This window comes from Ambystoma mexicanum, chromosome 1q (assembly GCF_040938575.1).
Source record: "Ambystoma mexicanum isolate Mex_15411 chromosome 1q, UKY_AmexF1_1, whole genome shotgun sequence".
Taxonomy (NCBI): Eukaryota; Metazoa; Chordata; class Amphibia; order Caudata; family Ambystomatidae; genus Ambystoma; species Ambystoma mexicanum.
In genome coordinates, this window is record NC_090922.1 from 332,076,505 (window position 1) to 332,101,537 (window position 25,033).

Genomic DNA, 25,033 nt, shown 5'->3' on the forward strand with positions numbered 1-25,033 from the left:
TAACACAACTCCTGTAGCATTCTCATCCTTCTGTGGGGAATATATTGATCACCGGCAATCCTGAAAGTGAAAAATACATATTGATATATTTGAGTGCCACACTTTTTCAGAAGATTGCTCAGTGTGGTAAACAAACATTATAGATATTTACGCTCATATGACAGAGCACAGTGCCAAATTCAAGCAAGGTAGACTCAGCCTTTCCTATGTCTGAGTTTGATAAACTTGTGTTTATTTATATACTTTTGTGATAGTAGCATCTACTGTGCTACAAAGCAAGGTACCACACCAGACAGTGCTGGCTATAACAAGCATTGGCAAAGCAAACAGTTTTGGCTTGTGTATAAGTATTAGGCATTTTCAGATACTGTTATTTGATGCCCACATACTCGCACCGTTTTGCACTTGCTACCATCAATGGCTACTTAATACCACTATGGCTGTGCCTGGCATGTGCCTTTCTGATGCATACGCAAAAGCCCAAACTGTTGGCATTGCCAATGCTAGTTAGGTTAGTGTGCTCTGCGACAACCTACCTAACCCTCTACAGACAATGACCTTTGTTGGAAGGTCTTAGTCATTACAATTATGGATCACTTACCACAGGAATAACGCATAATCATGCAAAAATGTAAATAAATACATTTTGTCTTAAGTGGATGGTGAAATTATATATAACAGATCTCTCTACTATTGCATTTGTAGAGTCTTGCAAATGTGAGCATCTCTCAAAATATGTGGTTACTAGAGAAATTTGAGATTTTCCCCGGGCCTTTTTAAGTATTATCAAAAATCTGTTGTACACGAGAAAGTCAGTAGCAGGGTATACAATTTCAAGTCATAAATCACTATACACACATGCACCATTTGCTTTAATTCAGAGGGCAGGGCATGACAAGAGTTAACAGTCACCAAAATCATCAGCAATCAAGTACATGTCTAGCCCCCAGCACCAACCACGACCCAGTGCACAATTAATATATTTGTGATGGATTGTATTGTATTGGCTTGCACATGCTTAGTAATTCTTTTTTTTATTATATTGGTGGGGAGGGAGCATGGAGCGGGTGTAAAATGTTTAACCAAGAGAGGTGCATTCCTATTCTGGCTTCCGCACATCACCAAAATCTTGGAATCCTGGCCAAATGGCTTTGTCTGTAGGACCTCAGTCGATCTCTGTGGCATAATAGCCACTGCATAAACCAGTGACAAAAAGCGCAAAATAATCTACAACAATGTGGGCTATTACTTTCTGCCAGTAAGCATCGAATGCTGAATTGCAAACTTGTGAAGTGGTAAATCTGGGCTTAAATCCACTTTCCACATTTGACTGAATTGAATGATCATGGGCAAATTAACTATATCACAGTGCCCTATTTCTGCCTGGTGCCAAATTTAGGATCATCTCGATCAGGGGTCTGCAACCTTTGCCTTGTCAGATGTGTTGGACTACAACTCTCATTCGCACGGGCCAGCATAATGAATGGCGAGGGGTCATGGTTGTTCTCCCACACATCTGGGGAGTTGCAGGTTGCTGACCCCTGATCTCGATGCTTACAGTGTTCAGCTACACACGTCTCCTCCTTTACTTCAATGTTCACGTTCATAGAGGAGTCATCCCACAAAATGTGCATTCAACACTATAAAGTGATCATTAAAATTCAGCCATGCTGCCTGTTTCCATAGACCATTCTTGGAGACCTTAACCCTAATCCTTTCTTTTTCATCCAACTTATGCACTACTCAGACACATATGAAGCAGAGTTCATTCTGCGATATATGATACACTAATGAGGCAGAGTACTTTTAGAGTCACATAGTCACGTATGGGAAATATGCCCAGGGTGAGGCAAAATGTATTTAGTCATGTGGTAGAACCTATCATTAATGAGGCTGAGTGAATGCCCTGTGTGGACGTTAGAAGAAAAAGTGGCAGAAAAGGCCAGCAGGATACAGCGCATAGAACGGTAACTTATGTGGCTGTGATAGGGCTGCGGCTGAGAGCTTGAGTAGGAGCCTGCCAAATTCCCACTGGAAATTGGAATTAGAGAAAGAAAGGGTTTGCTCTCAAACTGCGCACACACATAGAATAATAAGCAATTGCAAATTAAATGAGTGGTTTTAATCAGAATTGGTGCAGCCTGACACGTGTTTCGAGCTTCCCGCTCTTCTACTGAGGCTGCTTGTGCAAAATTATAAAACATTGATGTACAACGAAAACATTTGTTAAGCATGATTCAATAGCAAAACAAACCAGTCCCCAGACCCAGGGCAAGGAGGCAGTTAGGGTTTGCCAAACCAACACATTGAGTATATGGTTTAAAGTAACAGACAGTTGCAACGAATGCACATATCAAATCAACCCAATTCAAAGAAAGAAAATGAAAACACAAAAAGTGCGTAATTCGGTGGAAAAAACATAACACATTATAAAACAATGAAAAGAGGGAGGAGAGAGAAAAAAGACAAAAGAACAACAAAATTATTCAGTGAGAGAAGATGCTCATGGTAATCAGCCAGAAATACATGTATAAGGCCACTGACTGTTAAAATTGTACCTTAATCTTGGCTAGTATGTATTTTGAATACTAGAGAAAAATGCAAAATTAAAAAATGTTTTATCAAGTGGCAACTTAATGAATCGAATACGATAAAAAGAGGGGTTGCAAATATGTTGCGTCATAGAAAATTGTTTTAATATTATATATATAGTTTTATCCCACTTACCAAAGGTAGAAGTTGAGTAATCTGACAAAGTTAGGCGTGGCCTCCCTATAAAGCAAAAGACGGGATGGCTATTTATGTAGGAATCTGACTGACTAGATTTCCACCTAGCAGTCATTTGAAAATAAAGAAATGACATACCATTATTTTGCAGTTGCACGAATGAATTTTCAGTAAATTATTATCTTGCTGCAGCACGGGCAGGAAACGAAGAATGCAGGTGCGGCAAGAGCCAAAGAAAACAAAGCAACAAGAGGTCAATTAGCTAATTGAGTGGTTTATCTCTGTGGACATCGGAAGCAGCAAGAATTCTTGCTGGAAGGGTCCGTGTACAAATTGTCAACGTTGACTCACCAGTACTTTCACTGCTATGTGGGGAACTGGAGCCAAACGGGAACCCTCTGTGTGCCGAGTATAACTCGGAGATGTGAGGGAAGCAACAGTGAAAACGCCCGTGCACAGGCGAGTCACCACAGAGTTAATGGGAAAACAAAAGCGCCATGATGGACTAGTGTAGATATCATGTAAAGGAAATCATTAAGGCTACTCCATATAGACAAGGATATGTTTGAGGTGTGCGTATGCCGGAAATAAATTGCGCATGGTAAATGCACAAATAGAATTGGAATTACAAAAAAATAAATAAAAAATAGATAAATAAATAAATAAAAAAAATTTTAAAAAAAATTGCGAGACAGAAGGACATAGATCCGGAAGACATTAGTTAATTAATTGGAGTATGAAGTCACTTGAGCTGTCCACGGATGGCAGTAGTGTATTTTAAAACACCTGTGCCTGCATCTATAATAAAGAGTGTTGCATGTGCTGAAAAAGATGCTAAATAAAGGAAGTGCGCCTCGACCTGACTGGATATGCAAGGATTGTGTTAAAACGGTTGCGCCCATGCTAGCAAGTGTATTCATTAAAAAAAAAAAAAAAAAAAAAAAGGGGGGGGGGCGCTGCACCCGGGTAGATAGCATGATAGTTGAGTAATGACATGTAGATAGCGGCTGATTACCATTGACATCCATACAAATAATCGGTACCTAATGGCATGACATGTGCGAAGACCTTAAAAAACACACGTGTACCATAACTTTTAAACAACATGTAATCACAAAAAGACAGATAGTTCATGGTCTGTGTTCAGGCCAAACTCTACAGTACGGTATTGACAAATCAATCGGGCTTCCAATTGTCTAAGTTTGAGTATCTGGTTGCCTCCACGTTGTGGAAGTGACACCTTCATCATCCCAGCAAATTTGATCATTGTCTTGTTATCCATTTGATGGGATCTTTGCCAATGCAAAGCTAGGGGATATTTGGAGTCAGATTGAGTAATTGAGTACAGATGTTCCCTGATACGAATTTTCAGCGGGCGTATTGTACTGCCAATATAGAATAGGCCGCAGACACATTTAATACAGTAAATGCAGAATTTCGAATTACAATTAATAAAAGACAAAATCTTATGTGTACCTAAGTGTCCGAAGTCGATGGAGGTAGTCTCCAGTGCATGTGAACACGTGGAGCAGCCCCCACACTTGTAAAAACCAGGGCGTGGGGGCTGGTGTAACCAAGTATGTTGCTTGGGTGGGATTGACATGAATGAAGGAGAAAGTATGTTCTTGAGGTTGTTTGCCTTAGTATAGATAAAACTTGGTGAGTTGTCCACCCAAGGAGTAATATCACGATCAAGTTGTAGGATGTGCCAATGCCGTTTGATTATATTGTAAAGCAGCGAACTATCCGAATTCAATCTAGTAATAAATTTGAGTTTCTGAGAATGAACAGTCTCGTTCCTTATTTTCGGAGTGAGTAGATCGCATCTCTTCATGGTCCGTACATCATGTTCTGCTTTTACTACTGAGCGTACGTCATAGCCTCTAGCTAATTGACCTCTTGTTGCTTTGTTTTCTTTGGCTCTTGCCGCACCTGCATTCTTCGTTTCCTGCCCGTGCTGCAGCAAGATAATAATTTACTGAAAATTCATTCGTGCAACTGCAAAATAATGGTATGTCATTTCTTTATTTTCAAATGACTGCTAGGTGGAAATCTAGTCAGTCAGATTCCTACATAAATAGCCATCCCGTCTTTTGCTTTATAGGGAGCCCACGCCTAACTTTGTCAGATTACTCAACTTCTACCTTTGGTAAGTGGGATAAAACTATATATATAATATTAAAACAATTTTCTATGACGCAACATATTTGCAACCCCTCTTTTTATCGTATTCGATTCATTAAGTTGCCACTTGATAAAACATTTTTTAATTTTGCATTTTTCTCTAGTATTCAAAATACACACTAGCCAAGATTAAGGTACAATTTTAACAGTCAGTGGCCTTATACATGTATTTCTGGCTGATTACCATGAGCATCTTCTCTCACTGAATAATTTTGTTGTTCTTTTGTCTTTTTTCTCTCTCCTCCCTCTTTTCATTGTTTTATAATGTGTTATGTTTTTTCCACCGAATTACGCACTTTTTGTGTTTTCATTTTCTTTCTTTGAATTGGGTTGATTTGATATGTGCATTCGTTGCAACTGTCTGTTACTTTAAACCATATACTCAATGTGTTGGTTTGGCAAACCATAACTGCCTCCTTGCCCTGGGTCTGGGGACTGGTTTGTTTTGCTATTGAATCATGCTTAACAAATGTTTTCGTTGTACATCAATGTTTTATAATTTTGCACAAGCAGCCTCAGTAGAAGAGCGGGAAGCTCGAAACACGTGTCAGGCTGCACCAATTCTGATTAAAACCACTCATTTAATTTGCAATTGCTTATTATTCTATGTGTGTGCGCAGTTTGAGAGCAAACCCTTTCTTTCTCTGTGTGGACGTTAGAAGTAAGTGATGAAGAGCTCATCCATACATGTAGTCCTCAGAGGCCTCTGCCCTTGCTTAAACAAATGGCACTGTGAAACTTGAATTACTGTTTGGGCGTGTTGCGTAAGTTAGGCAGAGTATATTCTAGGGCATTGAGACTTTGGGGACGATTCATGGAATTTCACGCAGAAATCATGCAAGGGTCGCACGCCGAGAAGAACACTGCACGAGCCTGCACGCAGAAGGAAAAATGTGCACCACATGTATTCTTGGAATTGTTTGTGCAAAGTAACCGTATTCGTCAGTCACGGTTGGAACGCCCCCGACACGGCCACACGCAAAGCAGGAAACTGCCAGATCAGCTACCTTTGCGCACTCCCCTGGCCGAGAATACAAGCACCCTTCAAACAGTGCATGGGGTCCCCGGTAAGTAGGCCTGTGACTCAGGGAGCCTGCGCAAGGTCCCTCGTAACTGTATCCCGGACCCCGAAAACATGCTTCTGAAACTGCATAATTCACCAATAACTCTGGTAATGTGCATGCAAACCCACGTAAAACTTTCCTGCACCCCGCCACACAGGTTAGTGCACCCCTGTGTTACATCGGAACCCTTATTGAGTACACACACCCCGAAATCTGACATGCAATACCACCTGCGCTCTGAAAATCCTACATGCAAGTGTACTACGCCAGCCTTCGGGTTTCAGATCCTATGAAGGACTTGCATGGGCATTTCCCAGCCGAGACCTTGTGCAATTAAATCCATGAATACGTCTCTTACTGTGCAATAGTGGGAGTTCGAGGGACTGCCTGCAGGCCGTCCCTTGGGACACCCACTTCTTCGCCAGTTAGTCCCCATTTCTGGTGTTCTGTCCCCCTTCCCAGCCCTCTGCGCAGGCCACGCCCACCCTCTGCTCGGAGTCTCGCACAAGGCCCTCAATGGCTCGCACAGGCGTGCCAGGCCAGCGTGAAATCCATGCAAGTCCAGGAAAAGTGCCACGCATTCGATTCCATGAATCAACAAACAGAGTTTTGCGTGAGCAGATTGGGTACAGATTAGGTGCAAAGAGTCTATTTTCTGCCAATAAATTCCATGAATCAGGCCCTTTGTTACTGATAGCCGAGGGGTGCATTCTGGTAAATGTGGAACCATAGTGCTTAAATGAATGAGTGAGAATTCTGGCATGTGTTTTTAGGAATTTGGGCATACAATCGCAGAATGTGCCATAATATGGGAATACCTGTGCATTTGGGGCTGAATATAGCTCACAAGGCTGTGCCTAGAATAAGATCTGCACCTAGGGTGGCACGAAGGGCTACACATAGGCATAGGTTGGCTTCTGATGATTGTGTTTAGGCGCACCTGGACAACTGATGCCACACCTGACCACAAAAGGCTGTCCTTACGATATCACGGAAGCAGCTGTGCATTCAAGGCTGAACCGGAGCGTATGAATAGTGCAGCTGGGCATAGGAAGCTGTAAGCGCCATTAAGTAGAGCCAGACTTAGGTCTTCGACAATGCTTATTTATTTTGCTAAATGAAATGTCCAGACGGAGAACAGTCAACATAAAAATGTGTAATCGGTTTTTAGTTTAGTGCAAACTAAGATATACAAGACCTCAGTTTCACTGAAGGGGTTAATAACACCGGATATAATAAGCAGGTTGTGAGAAAAGCACTACACATGCTTATCATGTATCATGCCATTTTCAATGGTGGAGAAGGGACGTTTCCCACCAGTGTCTCCTCCCACATCTAGATTCCATGAGGAAAGAGAGGCTAGAATCCTCATGGGTTTAAGGAACATGCATGTTTTATTTATGAACTATGATGAAGCATGCAAACTAAGACATGTATCAAATAAAACGGTTGACAATTCAGCAACATAGTATTCACTTCGCAAAAAGGTACTGATCTTTGCTGCTCATTAATTACAACCTTCCAACTTCGAGCACTGACTTCACACAAGGAGGCTCTCCAGGGAAATAAAATGAAATACATAAAATCGGTCCCATTTCAATTCCTTCTTACACTGTTCAAACCATTCCATGGCATAGACTTCCCCCGCCTATGTTGCTCCCAAACTCACCCCGTCACATTCAGCTCTCCCAAGCTCTCCTAAACCTACCTGTGTTAAACGAGGTTTCACGGGATCGCTGGTTACCTTTTCTTCCCGGGGTTCGTGGAGTCGAGGCAGCCAGTCTGTCGGAGCGACGATGCCGATGAAGCAGTAACGCGGGAAATGAACCCAACACCCTCCTGACAATAAATGGCAGGATAGCACTGGACCAACTCCCAACGCCACGGGTGGCACTTCTCTGCATTAACGTGACGTCGGGACAGTGTTTCCACTGGCAGAGAAGGCGAATGAGTCCTTAATCACCAGAAGATGGATGAGCAGTTCTTCGGGACTTCCAGGAAGGCAGTAAAGCACGGGTATCGGCAGGGCACAAGGCGGAGGAAGGGAAAAGGCCAAGCAGCAAGGACAGGAAGGACTGACGAGGGAATCCCACGGAACAGGAGACAAGGAAGGGAGAAGGCTAGATAGGCAACCCAGAGAAGACCCCTGCAACCCGAAAACCAGAAAGTAGGTAAAGACAGAACAGGGCTGGGAAGCCAGGAACTGAAGGAACCAGGGGGCTGGAAGGAGAGGAAGGTAGGAGGGCAGGACAAGGCAGGGCAAAACTAGCAAGGGTAACTGGAGAGACTGAAGCACAGGAAACCAGGCTCCAGCAGCGCATACACGGCAACAACCGCATTGAGACGCGTTGTCTCCGTGTATGCAAAGCCGTTTTAAGGTCCGGGGCCAAAACGAGGCCCGGAACGCAAGTTCGCGTTACTGCGCATGCGCGAACGTCGAACACTGACGATCCGCGCATGCGCAGAACACGCAAGATGGCTGCGCCCACGGACCGCGGAACAGCGTGAGGAAAGACGCCACCGCGGATAGAATCTCCATGAAGGAGGAGACTGCCGAGGACCCGGATCCCCATAGCAGGTAAGTAGTGCACGCGAGTGAGCACGCGGCGTGACACCATACCCCCTCTCGGACAACCCCGGGGCACCAGGCTTCCAGGGATAGTGGAGATAGAAGTCCCGAACCAGGCGCGGTGCATGCACGAAGGAGCGCGGTTCCAAAGTGCGGTCACAAGCCGGATAACCCTTCCAGCTGACCAGAAACTGCAGCGCACCACGCCTAATCCGCGAATCGCAAATCTCCTGCACCTCAAACTCAGGAACCCCCTGAACCAAGACCGGGGCAGGACGGGAACAGGAACGCCCCAGAACATCAGGTACATAGGGCTTCAAAAGAGATACGTGAAAAACGGGATAGATCCTCCAAGAACGGGGTAGGGACAACCGAAAGGCAACAGAGGAAACCCGCCCAATGATGCGGAAGGGACCAAAAAAGCAGGGAGCCAGTTTCACAGGTAAATTGCGTACCGGCAGATTCCTAGAGGACAGCCAAACTCTGTCACCAACTTGAAGGTCAGGCTCAGAACTCTGTTTCTTGTCAGCCTGTTCCTTCATACGTGCCTGTGCCACTGCTAAGGTACCGGCCGCCAGACGATGTTGATCGCGTATCTGAGTCACCAAGGCATCTGCGGATGGTACAGTACTGGTAGAAGTAGGACGAGCAGGTAGTAGCTTGGGATGTAGTCCGGCAGAACAGAAAAAGGGGCTGAGTCCGGTAGCGGAATGAACAGCATTGTTGTAAGCCACCTCCGCGGTGTCCAACCACTCTGACCAGTTGTCTTGAGTGGCATTGGCGTAAAAACGTAGATACTGCTCAAGAGTTTGGTTAGTACGCTCTGTCTGCCCATTGGTCTGAGGATGATAACCAGAACTCAGAGCACGCTGAATGTCCAAATGCCGACACAGTTGGTCCCAAAATGAAGAGATGAATTGAGACCCACGATCCGACAGAATCTTCTCAGGAAGACCGTGGAGACGATACACCTCGTGAAGGAAACATCGTGCCATCTGGGAAGCGGTGGGCAGTTTAGGAAAGAGCAGGAAGTGAGCCATTTTGGTGAAGCAGTCCACTACCACCATGATACACGTGTAACCACCAGAAAGCGGCAAGTCGACGATGAAGTCCGTAGCAATGGTATGCCAAGGGCATGGGGGCGTAGGCATCGGTTTCAGTAGAACAATGGGTTTCTTGCGAGGAATCTTGGTCTGGGCACATACTGGACAGGAATCCACGTAGAGCTTCACCAGCGTGGCCCATCCAGGCCACCAGAATTGCCGTGCGACCAGTTCTTGAGTTCTGCGAACTCCTCGGTGACCACAAACTACAGAATCGTGACAATTTTGCAGAACGATCTTCTGTAGCTCTAAGGTGGGAACGTACAGACGATCCCCGAAGAACAACAAGCCATCACGTTCTTTGATGTCAGAGCGTTGCAGTATCTGTGACCTAGAGGGATCCGTCCGTGTGGCTTCTAACAACTGTTGAAGCTGGGGAGTCACCATCGACAGGAAATGCTTCGAAGCAATCAGAGGTTCTGGGTCCTTGGCCCCTTCGACGTTGTTTTCCAGGGACCGAGACAGGGCGTCGGCCTTCACATTCTGGGAACTTGGGATGTACGTGACCGTGAAATCAAACTGCGAAAAGAAGAAGGCCCAACGAGCATGCCGGGATGTTCTGCATTGCAAAGACCGTAAAAATTGAAGATTACGGTGATCCGTGCGAACTTCCACCGGATACCTCCCACCCAGCAAGTGATGACGCCATTCCTCGAATGCCGTTTTTATAGCCAGTAATTCCTTTTCAATCACAGCGTAGTTTCTTTCACTCACAGACAATTTCCGAGAATAGTAGGCCACCGGGTGTTCTGTTTTCGTAACTGGATCTTGCTGTAGTAAGACCGCACCAATTGCGTAGTCCGAGGCGTCGGTTTCAACTACAAACGGGCTTTCATCATCCGGATGTATCAAAACAGGAGCTGATATGAAGGATTTCTTCAATTCCCGAAATGCCACCTCAGCCTGTGAGTCCCAGAAAAATGGTACTTTGGTGCTGGTCAGGCAGGTTAACATGTTGGCAAGGTGAGAAAAACGTGGTATGAAGCGTCGATAAAAATTAGCGAAGCCCAGGAACCTTTGTAAAGACTTAACCCCGTGTGACTGTTTCCATTCCTGTATGGCTTGCAGTTTCACGGGGTCCATCCGCACTCCTGTGCTGCTGACTACATAGCCCAGAAATTCCATACTCTCCAGATGGAATTGACACTTCTCAGCCTTGGCATACAGGTGATTGGCAGTTAACCTACGGAGTACTTCCTGAACGTGCGCAACGTGCGCAGTGCGAGTGTCAGAAAAAACCAGGATGTCATCAAGGTATACCCATACTGATATACCAATAAGGTCGAAAAGATATCATCCATGAACCGCTGGAAGACGGCCGGGGCATTGCAGAGCCCAAACGGCATTACTCTGTACTCGTAGTGACCAAAAGGTGTCTTGAAGGCCATCTTCCACTCATCCCACTTCTTAATCCACACCAGGTGATAGGCCCCTCTAAGATCCAACTTGGTGTAGACCTGCGCGGATTTCAGGGATTCGATGATGTCCCGGATGAGTGGCAGTGGGTATCTGTCTTTCCTTGTGATCTCGTATAATTGGCGATAGTCGATACAAGGGCGCAAAGTACCCTCTTTCTTCTTGACAAAGAATAGCGGGAATCCTGTGGGAGACTTGGACGGCACGATGTAGCCCTTGTTGAGGCAATCCTTGATGTAATCCTGTAGGACTCCCTTTTCGAGTTGGGTTAATGAATAGATCTTGCCGTGGGGAATGACAGCATCAGGCAGGATATCGATGGAGCAGTCAAAGTGTCGATGAGGCGGTAAAGGAATGTCCTCTGGCTTGGAGAACACCTTGAGGTATCCGGCATACTCCTGTGGTACCGACTGAGTGGCACATAGACGGTCAGATACATTGACAGGATTAAGAGACTCCAACATCGCTGGGAAGGAATCGTGAAGACCACAGTCCTGAGGACAACGTGCCGAAGTAAATACCAGGGATCGAGCAGTCCAGTTGACCTGAGAATTGTGATAAAGCAGCCAAGGCAAGCGCAGCACCACCGGAAAAGAGGGAGACTTGATGACGTCCAACGAGATTTGTTCGAGATGCCCTTCCACAGAGAGCCACAAGGGATCAGACCGTTGGCACACCGGACCCGAAGACAATGGAGAGCCGTCGATTACTTCTACCACTGTAGGCCGTTCTTTGTAGTGTAGACGGATCCCCTTGGAAATCGCGAACGAGGCATCGATGTAGTTACCTGACGCACCACAATCCAGAAGGGCCCAGGTCTTCGTACACTTCCCTAGCCAAGCCAAACCAACTTCCAAGACCAACAAAGGTACCGGGTTCATGGGATGAAAGTCTGATTCCCGGAGACGGCCCGTCGCTGCCTTCACACCAAACAACGGGCCTGTTAGTTTTCCTGCTTCCTCAAAGGACGTAGCGGGCAGGTGCCTAGAAAATGGCAAGAACCACCGCAATACAAACACAAGTTTTGCTGCCGTCTTCTTTTCTTTTCGGCCTCGGACAACGGACCTCGGATGGCACCCAACTGCATAGGTTCTGGGCCCACGTCGGTTGAGGTAGCTGGCCCGGATGATTGTACTGGAAGGACTGGGCGGTACTTGTCGATTCTGCGACGTTCACTCCGTCGTTCCGCTAACCTGTGGTCGATGCGTAAGACTTGTTCCACCAATGCGGGCAATGTTTCCGGCTCCGGAATGTGCAACAATTCGTCCTTGTATTCTTCTCGCAGACCCCGACGGAATAATGTCTTCTGAGTGATTTCGGGCCATTGGGAATCGGTTGCCAGTTGTCGAAACCGACTGATATACTGGATGATATCACCTGATCCCTGTTTGATCTCCATTAGTTGGTTCTGGGCCATGGCTGCCAGGTTAGGTGGTTGAAAGACATCCAAAAAGGCCTTCTCAAAAGCAGTGAAATCACCCAGCAGGGGGCTGTTAGTAGAGACCAGAGGTGCGGCCCATGCAAGCGCGCTACCGGTCAGGTTTCCTAGAATGTACCCGATCTTGGCCTTGTCTTGAGCAAAATGACTGGACCTAAACTGAAAATGGATCCTACAGTGGGTACAGAACTCTGCCACTCGACGCCGGTCTCCATCAAACTTCATGGGAGTCGTGTAAGCCATGGTGTTCTCTGGCGGTGGAACTGGTTGTGATAGTCCGCCCATACCCTGGCCCATCGCTTGTCGAAGGGTGTCGTTCTCCTGGCGAAGTGTAGTCATCTCGAGGCGCATGGCACGCATTTCTTCGCATAGTTCCTGCATGTCATCCATGTCGAGGCTGGAGGAAAGGCGTCTCAATCTGTTAAACGAGGTTTCACGGGATCGCTGGTTACCTTTTCTTCCCGGGGTTCGTGGAGTCGAGGCAGCCAGTCTGTCGGAGCAATGATGCCGATGAAGCAGTAACGCAGGAAATGAACCCAACACCCTCCTGACAATAAATGGCAGGATAGCACTGGACCAACTCCCAACGTCACGGGTGGCACTTCTCTGCATTAACGTGACGTCGGGTCAGTGTTTCCACTGGCAGAGAAGGCGAATGAGTCCTTAATCACCAGAAGATGGATGAGCAGTTCTTCGGGACTTCCAGGAAGGCAGTAAGGCACGGGTACCGGCAGGGCACAAGGCGGAGGAAGGGAAAAGGCCAAGCAGCAAGGACAGGAAGGACTGACCAGGGAATCCCACGGAACAGGAGACAAGGAAGGGAGAAGGCTAGATAGGCAACCTAGAGAAGACCCCTCCAACCCCAAAACCAGAAAGTAGGTAAAGACAGAACAGGACTGGGAAGCCAGGAACTGAAGGAACAAGGGGGCTGGAAGGAGAGGAAGGTAGGAGGGCAGGACAAGGCAGGGCAAAACTAGCAAGGGTAACTGGAGAGACTGAAGCACAGGAAACCAGGCTCCAGCAGCGCATACACGGCAACAACCGCGTTGAGACGCGTTGTCTCCGTGTACGCGAAGCCCTTTTAAGGTCCGGGGCCAAAACGAGGCCCGGAACGCAAATTCGCATTACTGCGCATGCGCGAACGTCAAACACTGACGATCCACGCATGCGCAGAACACGCAAGATGGCTGCGCCCACGAACCGCGGAACGGCGTGAGGAAAGACGCCACCGCGGATAGAATCTCCATGAAGGAGGAGACTGCCGAGGCCGAGGACCCGGATCCCCATAGCAGGTAAATGGCGCACGCGAGCAAGCGCGCGGCGTGACAACCTGTCCCTTGTGCTTCACACTTTCACCCTCCTAGCACCCCATCACTGGAACTGCCTACACCAGGAAATTAAGTGCCCTTACTTTGGGTTCCATGGAAGCCATTGTTAACATTGATATTACTGCTGCTCCCACATCCACACCCCTTCTCCCAAGGATGCTGAAATTACTCTGATTAACACATTAATGCCCTGGTGCTTATTTGGTGACTGCTCCCAGCCAGTGCCTGAGATCATAGGTGGAGTTTGGAAGCAGACCAAATATTTCCATCTATGTTCAATGTATGTCCCAAGTATGTTCAATTCAACAATAAAAATTGTACCATTCCTTTTTTCGGCACAGGTCTTTCTCACAATTATTTCTTAAAATGAACAATGCACCCCTAAAAGTTGAAAAACACCATCTGTGATGATGGTGAATTTAGCTCTCGGACACAGCTTCTCTTCTGTCAAAAGTCAAGATTAGAATGGTCAGTGCCAGAAGTTATGTTTGCTGCACAGCAAAACATGCAGTTAATCAGGCCCATAACAACATCACAGCATTTACAGACCTGAAGAGCATGCCTGAAATCAACAAAAATATACCCTGCCTCTAGGGAGGGCCTTTCTTGTCACCACACTAATCATGCAACTACAACCGTCTGCTCTCATGAGGTTTTTTTAACTACAGTGCTGATCAACCCCAGAAAGGATGGACAGTGGTGATGACTTATGGGAGTTGTAGTACAAAACATCAGGAAAAGCACAAGCTGCAGAACACAACATGTATTGCCCCGTATGCGCCTGCTGTACAGTCTGTATATCATGCACCAGCTTTGCTTCCTTGATCCTGGTGCTGAGAAATCCATTTTGGAATTCCTTAGCCAGAATCTGCAAAATACAGTATGTATGTGATGATGATGATGTGATCATTTAACATAATATTTTGAGGCTTGTCAAGTGACATTACCCCCTGCAGAGACAGGACAGTTGGCTCCAACATCCCACACAGATTCGCTGCAAATGTTATAATATATTCTGCCACCTTCATGGATCTTCAGACTTATATAGACTTGTTTTAGTTAGAAAGTTTTCAAGATTGCAAGTACAGAACAGAAAAAATGGATAGAGCTAAGCCTATATACAGTTAGTAAAGCCAGAGCAATGGCACAGCTGCATGGGAAGTGGCAGGGTTGCAGGAGATGTACCACACTCACCTATCTTGATGTTTCATGATCTTCTTCCATGGGTGCTCTTTGCCACTGGTCTTGTAATACATGTTAGACCGTGTGAGAGAAATGCAGAGAGTCAGGAGGCATTTCAAGATTTTCAAAGCATGGTAGCTAGCACCATGAAGCTCCCTGAGATCGGCATCCATCTCTGGAATGAATAGTTAATGCAACATTGATAAACATGTGTTCAGGAATGCACCGGCAGCAGGTACTGGTGGTGCAGTATCTTGCAAGTTTCAATATTCAATGAACAATGTAAGGTTCTCCCTAGAATGGGGTGTTTTAAATGGGGGGAAATGGTAGTAGGTTGGGTAATATCATAAGTGCAGCTATCAAGCCATGACACCGTAATCACAATTGACATGTTTAAGTTTAAGCAGACAGAAATAACCCATACCAGAATCAGCTGTTTCTTCAAACACATCATCACTATTTTAGCCTCAAAATAGCCCCACTATGTATCTGTTACATCCATGCAAGTTGCTGGCTATACTTTTTCCACAGCCATGCAGATGCTTTCGAACATTGTCCCACTATGTCGCTTCTTGTCATTCAACACATGCATTCTATGTTCACAATGCACTGAGGCATTGTGGGCTTAACCTAGGCTCATATGAACACAATGACACATCATTGCCTGAACATTTGTGGGCCATAGTTTGGAATCCTTTCCTCAGAAGTAAGCAGCTGCAGACGCTATGGGTGCTATCCTTACCACCAATGTTCTCATACGAATGAGTTTCTGGCTCCCTTCAGTAATTATAACAATTCGTCTTGCAATACAAACATTGTTGACAGCACTAGTATTCATCAACAGGGCCTCCCATAATACCAATGGATACAACTTCAAGGATAGGGTGGTAACAGGTACACTCCTACCACATGGAGGTAATTGAGGGTAAATCACCTTAGTTGATATACCAACTAGAACAATTTTGAAAATATGATGGAATGAAAACTCTTAAAGGATAGTTCCGGGACTTTTTTTTTATTGTCCCTACGGGTCGGCCATGTGTTTGTAAGCATAAATCGGTAGATCGTAGGAAACTTTCCTATGGACCTTACCCGACTTTTCGCCCATTATCGCACTCGAAATCAGCCTCCATTTTGTGATAATCCTATCATTCCGCCGCATCGACCTGGCTCACCTGCCTTTGCGGCACTAAATCAAATCCCCCGCCCCTGAGCCTGACATCAGCAGACGCGTACTGCCCATTTCAAGCACGTCTCGTGTCAACAATCGCTGCGCCTCAGCTATTGACGTGTTGCCATGGAAATGGCAGGACGCCTCTTTCCCCAATAAGTATAAACAGACCGTTTCACAACACACAGCAGCAGATTTTCGATTCCATTCCTCTCTCTGTGTTACTTTGAGTATTCTGTGACTCGTTTCAGTGCTCTGGTCAGCTACCTTCGCCGCTTGTAGCCCGTGTGAACACCTGTACCATCTCTGTAAATTATTTTACTATCTTTACCGCACAATGGCCACAATAATGCCGTATATGTACGAGCCCGAGTACACCGAGGAAGAACTACTGGAAAGTCAAGCACGCGAAAACGATGGGGATTCGGACGGCAGTTGGGAGGACCAGTCAACGGATGAAGAGCCTGGACCATGTCGCATGGACGGCGTCTCCACCTGGTGCACGTGCAATCGGTGCGAGCTAATGCCAACTGAGGAGGAGAACTGCTGCTGCCGTGAAAATTCCGGGTGCTTGGCCTACATTTCGGAAAGCGAGCAAAGTCTGCAGGAAGGCGAGCAAAGTCCGCAATGCATCACCGAGCTGCCAGAGTTCAGGGAAGCCTGCCTCTCACGGACCGTGTTGAGGATGATGATGGTGCTTATGCACGAACTTCGCGGCACTGTTCGTCCGCGTAATCCGAGTAACGAGTAAGTATACTCTGTTTGTGATGTCAGTGATGCCACCACTATTTCATGGTCGTCTCCCACATATAAAATTACATTTACATATCATTCGAACGCATGTAAATTTGTTCCATATAGTGCATTTTCTAGATATAATTTTTTTCTAAGAAAAATGACATGTGTTACCTGAATCGACATTGATAAGAAAGTTTGGTCAGTTTAATACAGTTTGCATCTTTTTTTTTCACAGGTGGTACAGGCTGGTGGCCTATCGTTGCTTCACTTGGTGGCTTCACGGGAGGCTCGGACACCGCGTTCGGAGAGTAATACCTGCCTGTGCGGTACTTGCCATTAGACAACATTTCCCCAGTGACAGTGGACAATACCGCGGATTTTCCCTCGATGTGCTGCAACCTCAACTTTACAATGTGTAATGTTTATTATTTATGTTTAATTAAAATCTAAAATAAAGCCCAACATATATTTTAACAATGGTTGTTTTGATTTTTTAAATGAATCTAGTGTATATTCTCCTGGGAGGGTGAGGTATTTATAAACTCACCCCCCTGCATTCCATGTAGTAGATCCTGCAGCCATCCTCTTACATTCAGTTAGATGGCCTCTCCTTGGTGAGGCCCTGCGGCAAACTGGTCTTGTCTGCACGACCACCGCCCCGATCCACCCCCCGCCCTATCAAAGGCAGTTCGCACCGGGGTACTTGTGCTGGCAAGTGGAGCTGTCAGGGAGCGATAAAGGCCAAGAGGTGCCAAAGACCATGTACACTTCAAAGTGGTCTATAGAGCATGGGTTGTTGTTCCCATGTCTACCTACAGACCCCGTGTCTCCTGCCAAGCATCCCCCCTCACGCTGGACGGCCCCCTGCAATCCACATAAGTGTGTCTCCATTCACGAGTCTTCCTGTGTCTTGTCTGCACGACCACCGCCCCGATCCACCCCCCGCCCTATCAAAGGCAGTTCGCACCGGGGTACTTGTGCTGGCAAGTGGAGCTGTCAGGGAGCGATAAAGGCCAAGAGGTGCCAAAGACCATGTACACTTCAAAGTGGTCTATAGAGCATGGGTTGTTGTTCCCATGTCTACCTACAGACCCCGTGTCTCCTGCCAAGCATCCCCCCTCACGCTGGACGGCCCCCTGCAATCCACATAAGTGTGTCTCCATTCACGAGTCTTCCTGTGTCTTGTCTGCACGACCACCGCCCCGATCCACCCCCCGCCCTATCAAAGGCAGTTCGCACCGGGGTACTTGTGCTGGCAAGTGGAGCTGTCAGGGAGCGATAAAGGCCAAGAGGTGCCAAAGACCATGTACACTTCAAAGTGGTCTATAGAGCATGGGTTGTTGTTCCCATGTCTACCTACAGACCCCGTGTCTCCTGCCAAGCATCCCCCCTCACGCTGGACGGCCCCCTGCAGACCGCATAATGCCACGACATATACACGTCATTCATTCACAAACACACCCCTGTTTCGAATTCTTTATAACCCACTTCATATTTCTAATGAGAACTTCTTTGCGCTTTGCTAGTCAACCCGTGAAGGTGCTGGTTATCTGCTCTTCGTCTCTGTGAACTTCCGTGACCACTTTGAGCAAACTCGTCAGTTTGCAACCTGTGAACTGCTCCCTGTTCTACGACAAGAAACTACTCTGATCCCTGCATCTAACTGTTTGTTCGTCAAGGTAAGTCCATGTACCATAATCATTTTGCGTCCAATTTTTTAATTTATATCTATTTGCTAGTAGTCATCAAATTGCATCCATGTTTTCTTTTCGTTCACGACAGTACATGCAAGGAACTAGTCACATGTTCTGAGTTTAGTCAAATTACTTTTTCTATTTTTTGAAAGTTATTGAAATACTTATCCGCATGTGAATAACGTGTATAGTTCCAAGAACCAAAACGGACCTTGCATTGAACCTTTTATGTGTCATTTAATGTTTTAACACATTGGTATTCATAGAGAATTGTTGATCTTTACTTTTCAGAACTTTCCATAATGCCTGCCTGTTCCATTGGCGGTTGCCCTTCGAAGACCCATAACAAATCTGAAGGTACTATAATGCATGTTTTCCCTAAGACAATAGATCAGATAAGAGAATGGGTCCGATATTGCGGATATCCAGCCTCTGAGATAGAAAGTAGAGTCCTAGAAGTCTTTGCGGACAAGAGGGGTGATCGATACCGCATCTGCAGCAGGCACTTTAGCCCAGACATGTACTCCACATCATTGCTAATAAGGACGAAAACACCGCGAGCGAGGCGAAAATTGCTCTCAACCGCTATTCCCACTCTATTCGTCCACATCCCTCCACTGGTGAGTCAAGTTTACGTATTTATCTCTCGGCATTGCGGTAGTGTGTAGCATTAGCTAACAATAATTTCCCCATTTATGTATCCACTCAATATGAAGGCTGAAGATTCTCCATCCGTGTCGTTATTGCAGTCATCAGCCACTTCAAGCGCCTATCGGGTAATCTTACTTAGCTATTCTGACACTGACTTGTTTTAGGCATGTAAATCAATAGTTTTAATTGATCGTGTAATTATTTTACCTAATGGTACACCACAGTACTCGTCCTCTAGTCTTTGTTTTCAGTTATAATTATTGTTATCCAAAATAATGCAAGTACTGTCTTTCAGGGAGATGCTGAGGAGTCCAACGCATTGACGACAACCGTAGATGTCACTCAGATGCTCGAGGTACGTTTCCGGACAGTTCCATCGATGGAGATCATCAGATCTTGCATTCTTGTAGCGTGATTGTTACACACAATGTTTCTTTCGTTTTTAGCCATTGGTATGTCCTTCTGTCGTCGCCCTCCTATGTGTCTTCTTTTTTCAATATTGTGTTCATTACTAATGAAAGTCCTATGTTTCAGGGAGTCGATGGAGCATTAGTCCAAGAGGAAGGGGGAGCATGCAGTTACGGGTCGGCGCAACAGCTTGCAGAAGTGTGCACCGCAGTTACAGCGTCCCTTGATGTTCTTATGCATTTCGAGGTATGGATACTGACAGATCAATCATGCGAGATCAAATGACGTGATTACATCCGCTATACTTCCTTCTTTATTAACGCAAGTACTATGTTTCAGGGAGCTGACGGAGCTTCTTCAACAAGAACATCACCCCTAGTAGTTGATGCAGATCTCTGGGTGGTGACACTTCCAACGATGGAGCAAATCGAATCATATTTAGATATCCATTATTTATTTTAGACAACTGATCATTTGTGCAGGTCTATTTAGATGAGCCGTTGACGCCTGCAGAAAGTTTATGTTCTTTTAAACAAAATACAAAACCATACTAATGCAATTACTGTGTTTCAGGGAGTTGCTGAAGCCTCATCTTCAATAATATCATCAATGGAAGTCTATGCGGAGCCCGAGGTATGGATCTTGACAGTTCAATCTAACTAGATCAACAATGCGTGAACTATTGTCGTTTGAATGTTCTACACAATGCGTTCATTCGTGTTTTGCTATTGAGATGTACGTATGGGTATTGGTCCCCAAGTACATTTTGTGTTTTCAATATTATTATACATACTAATGAAAGTTCTATGTTTCAGCGAGTCGATGGAGCCTCAGTGAGTGATGGATGTGCTTATCATGAAAGTATAGTCGTTGCAGCGCGAGAGGAAGTGGAGACATGCACACACGAGTCGGAGCAACAGCGTCCAGATGTTGAAGTTCGAGGAAAGAAAGTTTCAAAGAAAAGAAAGCAAAAGAAGGTTAGTGTCCTGTTCACTATATTATGTTGTCTTTCACTGTCAATAGTTCAATACTGTAAGTTGTGTTTAAACTGAACATCCCTTTTCTAATCTGTCCTCTAGTTGCGAGTGGGTGTAAGAACTAGATCTACACAGACAGTGAAGCGAACGAGAGATGTTGCTTGTCAAACCTTTTGGCAGGGACTTGAGACTGGAGATGCATCGTGCCAATGGGAAGAATATGAAGTGATTGACAACGGAGCTATACCACCACCAGCCATTGATAGTGAATGTCCTCCTGGTAGTTTGGATGCAGTCGTAGATCAATTCACAGAATCCACACCCGCAAAAAATAAGAGCACGCGAAAGTTGAAGACATTGTTTTTTTCTCCCATCTCCGGACAAGGAACAGATGTTGCAATGGAAGAGAATGAAGTGGACGACAATGAAACACCATCAATATCACTCAGCATAGCGGAAGACGATATCAGAGATTGTACCTTTCATGCGAGTGACATGTCCTCAACGTTACAGGCCGAACCAGCTGGGATGCAGAGTGACAGTATAAGGAAAGAGGCCAAATTCATTGTATTCGATAGCTGTTTGATGGATATTATTATGATGATGAAATGTGGGCATTGGGTTGGTGGGGAAGTATGTGGGGAGCCATTGATTAATGTGACTCGTGCAATTCGAGGCACTAACCTTAAAATACATGCCACCTGTACACAATATCATCCGTTCGCATGGTCTGCACAACCCATGCTGGGGCAACTGCCAGCAGGCAATCTACTTTGTGCAGCGGCCGCACTTTTTAGTGGTTCAAGTTTTAAAAAGTTACAGTATTTCTTTCAGTTTGTGGGAATCCATTTCATTGCGAAAAGTCAGTTCTACAAATACCAAACCGATTATCTATTTCCAGCCATCAGCGAAGCTTGGAGAATGGAAAAAATGTCAATGGAAAGTACATTCGCGGGCAAACGCTTCAGGCTAGCCGGTGATGGACAATGCGACAGTCCAGGATTTTCAGCCAAGTACTGCACCTACCACTTTCAGGACATGGAAAGTAAGAAAATTGTGAGTTCGGTGGTCGTGCAGGTGTCACAAAGTACATCCTCAGTGGCCATGGAGAAAGTTGGCTTTGTAGCATCATTGCAAGAACTACAATCGCGGGGAATGGTGATCGACCTGATAGCCACGGACAGACACGTTTCAATTGCCAAGACAATGAGAGAACAGTACAAAAATATAAATCACCAATTTGACGTTTGGCATCTTGCAAAATCAATCAATAAAAAATTGTCGGCTGCAGGAAAAAAAAAGATATGCAAGGTATTTCACAGTGGTCCAAGTCAATCAGCAACCATCTTTGGTGGAGCTCAAAAACATGTGAAGGGTCGTTGGAAATTCTACTGGAAAAATGGCGGTCAGTGTAGCAACGTACATCGATGGTCGACAAATGAGCATTTCCACAAATGTGAACATGGCCATTTGTCCACAGAGGAGGCCCGGAAGAAGAAGTGGTTGATTCCTTCATCACCCACTCACAAGGCCATTGAAAAGATTGTATTTGATAAAACTATAACAAGAGATTTGAGGGGACTCACGGAATTCTGCCACACAGGAGATTTGGAGGTGTTCCACAATATGTGCCTAAAGTACAGGCCCAAAAGATTGCATTTTGGCATGGAAGGCATGATAAATCGGACTCTTCTAGCGGTCTTGGCACATAACCATAATGTTGGCCGTCAACAAAGTAGGACGACCGGAACTTTAGGGACGCTTCGCTACAATAAGGCCTTCACTAAAAGAAGTAAACAATGGGTGATCAAACCAGTGTTTGAGGATATGCAATATGAGTTTATTGAGAGACTTATCGTAGATGTCCTCGATAGGCACATACATGGAGTGGTGAACGAACCTATGCAGGGGACAACTGCATTGCCACCCAACATTGCCTCTGTTCCATGTCCACCTAAAGCAGAGCTCATTGAGAAATACACATCACGGTTTAAATGATTGTAATTCGATTGTCTGTTCTCTCGAGTCTCCTCATGTTGCAGGCCCATTGCAATTAAACCAAACAGTAATATAAATCATTTTTACAAAAATTATAGAATGTTTCCGTATTACAAACACATGGCCGACCCATAGGGACAATAACAAAAAAAGGCACGCAGACAAGATGCCCTTACACTAACTGGAGCTAACTAGAAATGTGTGCTCGCTCAAAGTGAAGGTCAGCTGCTTTGATGTTTTGCTCGGGTGGCGGAACGGCCCACGACCCAATATAAGGTTCTATTGTGATTTGACCTTGACAGGCCGGGACCATCCTGAAAGACTAAGAAAAGATAATGAATAAAATTTCAGAAACGAAACGATGAGCCACGTTCATTAGAAGAAGTAACGTCGGCAAAGAAGGAGTGGTGTTTCGGGTCTGCCCTACACAGAGACACAATGGAAAATGCAAATATAATGTAAGTAACTTTTGATGAGTTTATACCGCAATTTCATTACTATACAGTGGCTTTAAAGACGGGTTCAGTTGTACTTGTTCGTTCTATGTGGCATAGTGTTTTCTACCGCGCACTATCTGGAGGAGAAACATCTGCTTTTACTGAAGCACCTCAAAACCTTCCTCTTTGCTTCTGCTTTCTCTCTCCCTCTCCCCTGCTACAACTGGTCCACTGTCTGCGACCTCGGTCCTGGGCCCTTCCACTCTCCACCTGCACTGCCTCCCTGTCAACCCCTGCACTGGGGGACTGTCTCAGTATCCTACAGCCCCCCCTTCCCAGCACTTGTTCTGCACTTACCTTGCACTTGCCACCAGCTGGCCCTATTTATTTATTATTTTATGCTACTTACCTTGTACTCCACTCCCCCCCCCCTCCATGCCTCGCCACGCCTTTAAACACTTGTGTACACCCAGTAGCGCTGTCCTCGCTATGAAATGAATAATTTTAATAAGGATCTGATGGTGAGACTAATTTCATTTTTTATGTTTTTAGGTACATCATTCACTACTGTCTGTGTCACGAGTACCAGACACCGGCGGACGGCTTCTACAGCCGCCAGTTGCTTCTCCGCTTGAACAACGTTACCACCCTGACCATTTTATGGGACGATCGCCAAGTACAAGTATGCCCTTACGCGGTACTAACGGTTAGATGCAACATACCTACCGTTGTGGTGGCCTAGTGCCTCGTTGTTGGAACAGCCATGCGATTATCAGTGCGACAGAAGAGCTTATTTTTATCGTAAACCAACACCCTGTGTACTGCACACGAACATCGCTTCCCTCAAGACGAACTAATTTGGATCGAGAGCAAAGAAAAATGCAAATCGCTGAATATTCTCTAAACATTTGATGTCCAATAAACGTACTTTGCCAAATGTACAATCTTGCCGTTTGCTTTTAAACCACGGTTTCACATTCCGAATTGTGGTGCTGTATTGTGAGATGCTCTAAGACCCTGTGTACAGCAAAGGACCATCGCGTTCCTCAATACGAACTTTTTGGAACATGAGCAAATAAAAATGCAAATCGCTGAATATTCTCTAAACATTTGATGTCAAATAAATGTACTTTACCACATTTACAATCTTGCGGTTTGATTTCAAAGTACAGTTTCATATTCCGAATTGTGGTGCGCTGTATTGTGAGCTGATCTGTGTTGATTTCCGGGGTCTGTGTGGAGTCGCGTAGAAGACGCCTGGGCGCGTTTGCCTACGCAGCTCAGTCACGTCACGGATAGAGGCGGGGAATATGAATGTTTTGATAAAGTCTGTTTCAGGGGCGGGGGATTTGATTTAGTGCCGCAAAGGCAGGTGAGCCAGGTCGATGCGGCGGAATGATAGGATTATCACAAAATGGAGGCTGATTTCGAGTGCGATAATGGGCGAAAAGTCGGGTAAGGTCCATAGGAAAGTTTCCTACGATCTACCGATTTATGCTTACAAACACATGGCCGACCCGTAGGGACAATAAAAAAAAAGTCCCGGAACTATCCTTTAAACTGGACCATTATACCGCCAATCCATCCTCCCACAGATTAGAAGATTCTACTTGGCTACTGAGGACAAATAAAATCAGGATCACTAATGAGGCTACAATATTATCTATAGTCTTTTCACTTGATCCAGAAGAATGTGGTAAGATGATGCTAATTCGTAACGATCACATTACATTATCAAAATTCATATATGTTTTTATTTTGAAGCATCTCATGAATGATTTCTTTATCTTATATGTTCTCTTTTCTCCCATCTTTCCTCCATCCTTATTTCATACCATGCATGTGAAATGCATCATTGCTGAATGGTTCTACAAATTACACTGTTATTGTTATACATTTTGTCATCCTAAAATGATTTGTTTTAATCATGTAAGAGAATTGTTTTCAA

General features: G+C 45.4%; 1 protein-coding gene across 2 annotated transcripts in view; it reads right to left on the reverse strand.

Moving 5' to 3' along the window:
- LOC138527909 (E3 SUMO-protein ligase KIAA1586-like) overlaps positions 1–25,033 on the reverse strand; it is a 712,359-nt gene that overhangs the window by 231,115 nt on the left and 456,211 nt on the right. The window contains exon 4 of one of the 2 annotated variants that reach the window (XM_069639290.1): positions 15,024–15,186. The exons of the other annotated variant lie outside the window; for it this stretch is intronic. Within the exon in view, the coding sequence (XP_069495391.1) occupies positions 15,024–15,186 (163 nt within the window). The remainder of the gene's footprint in view (positions 1–15,023; positions 15,187–25,033) is intronic. 2 annotated transcript variants of the gene reach the window in all.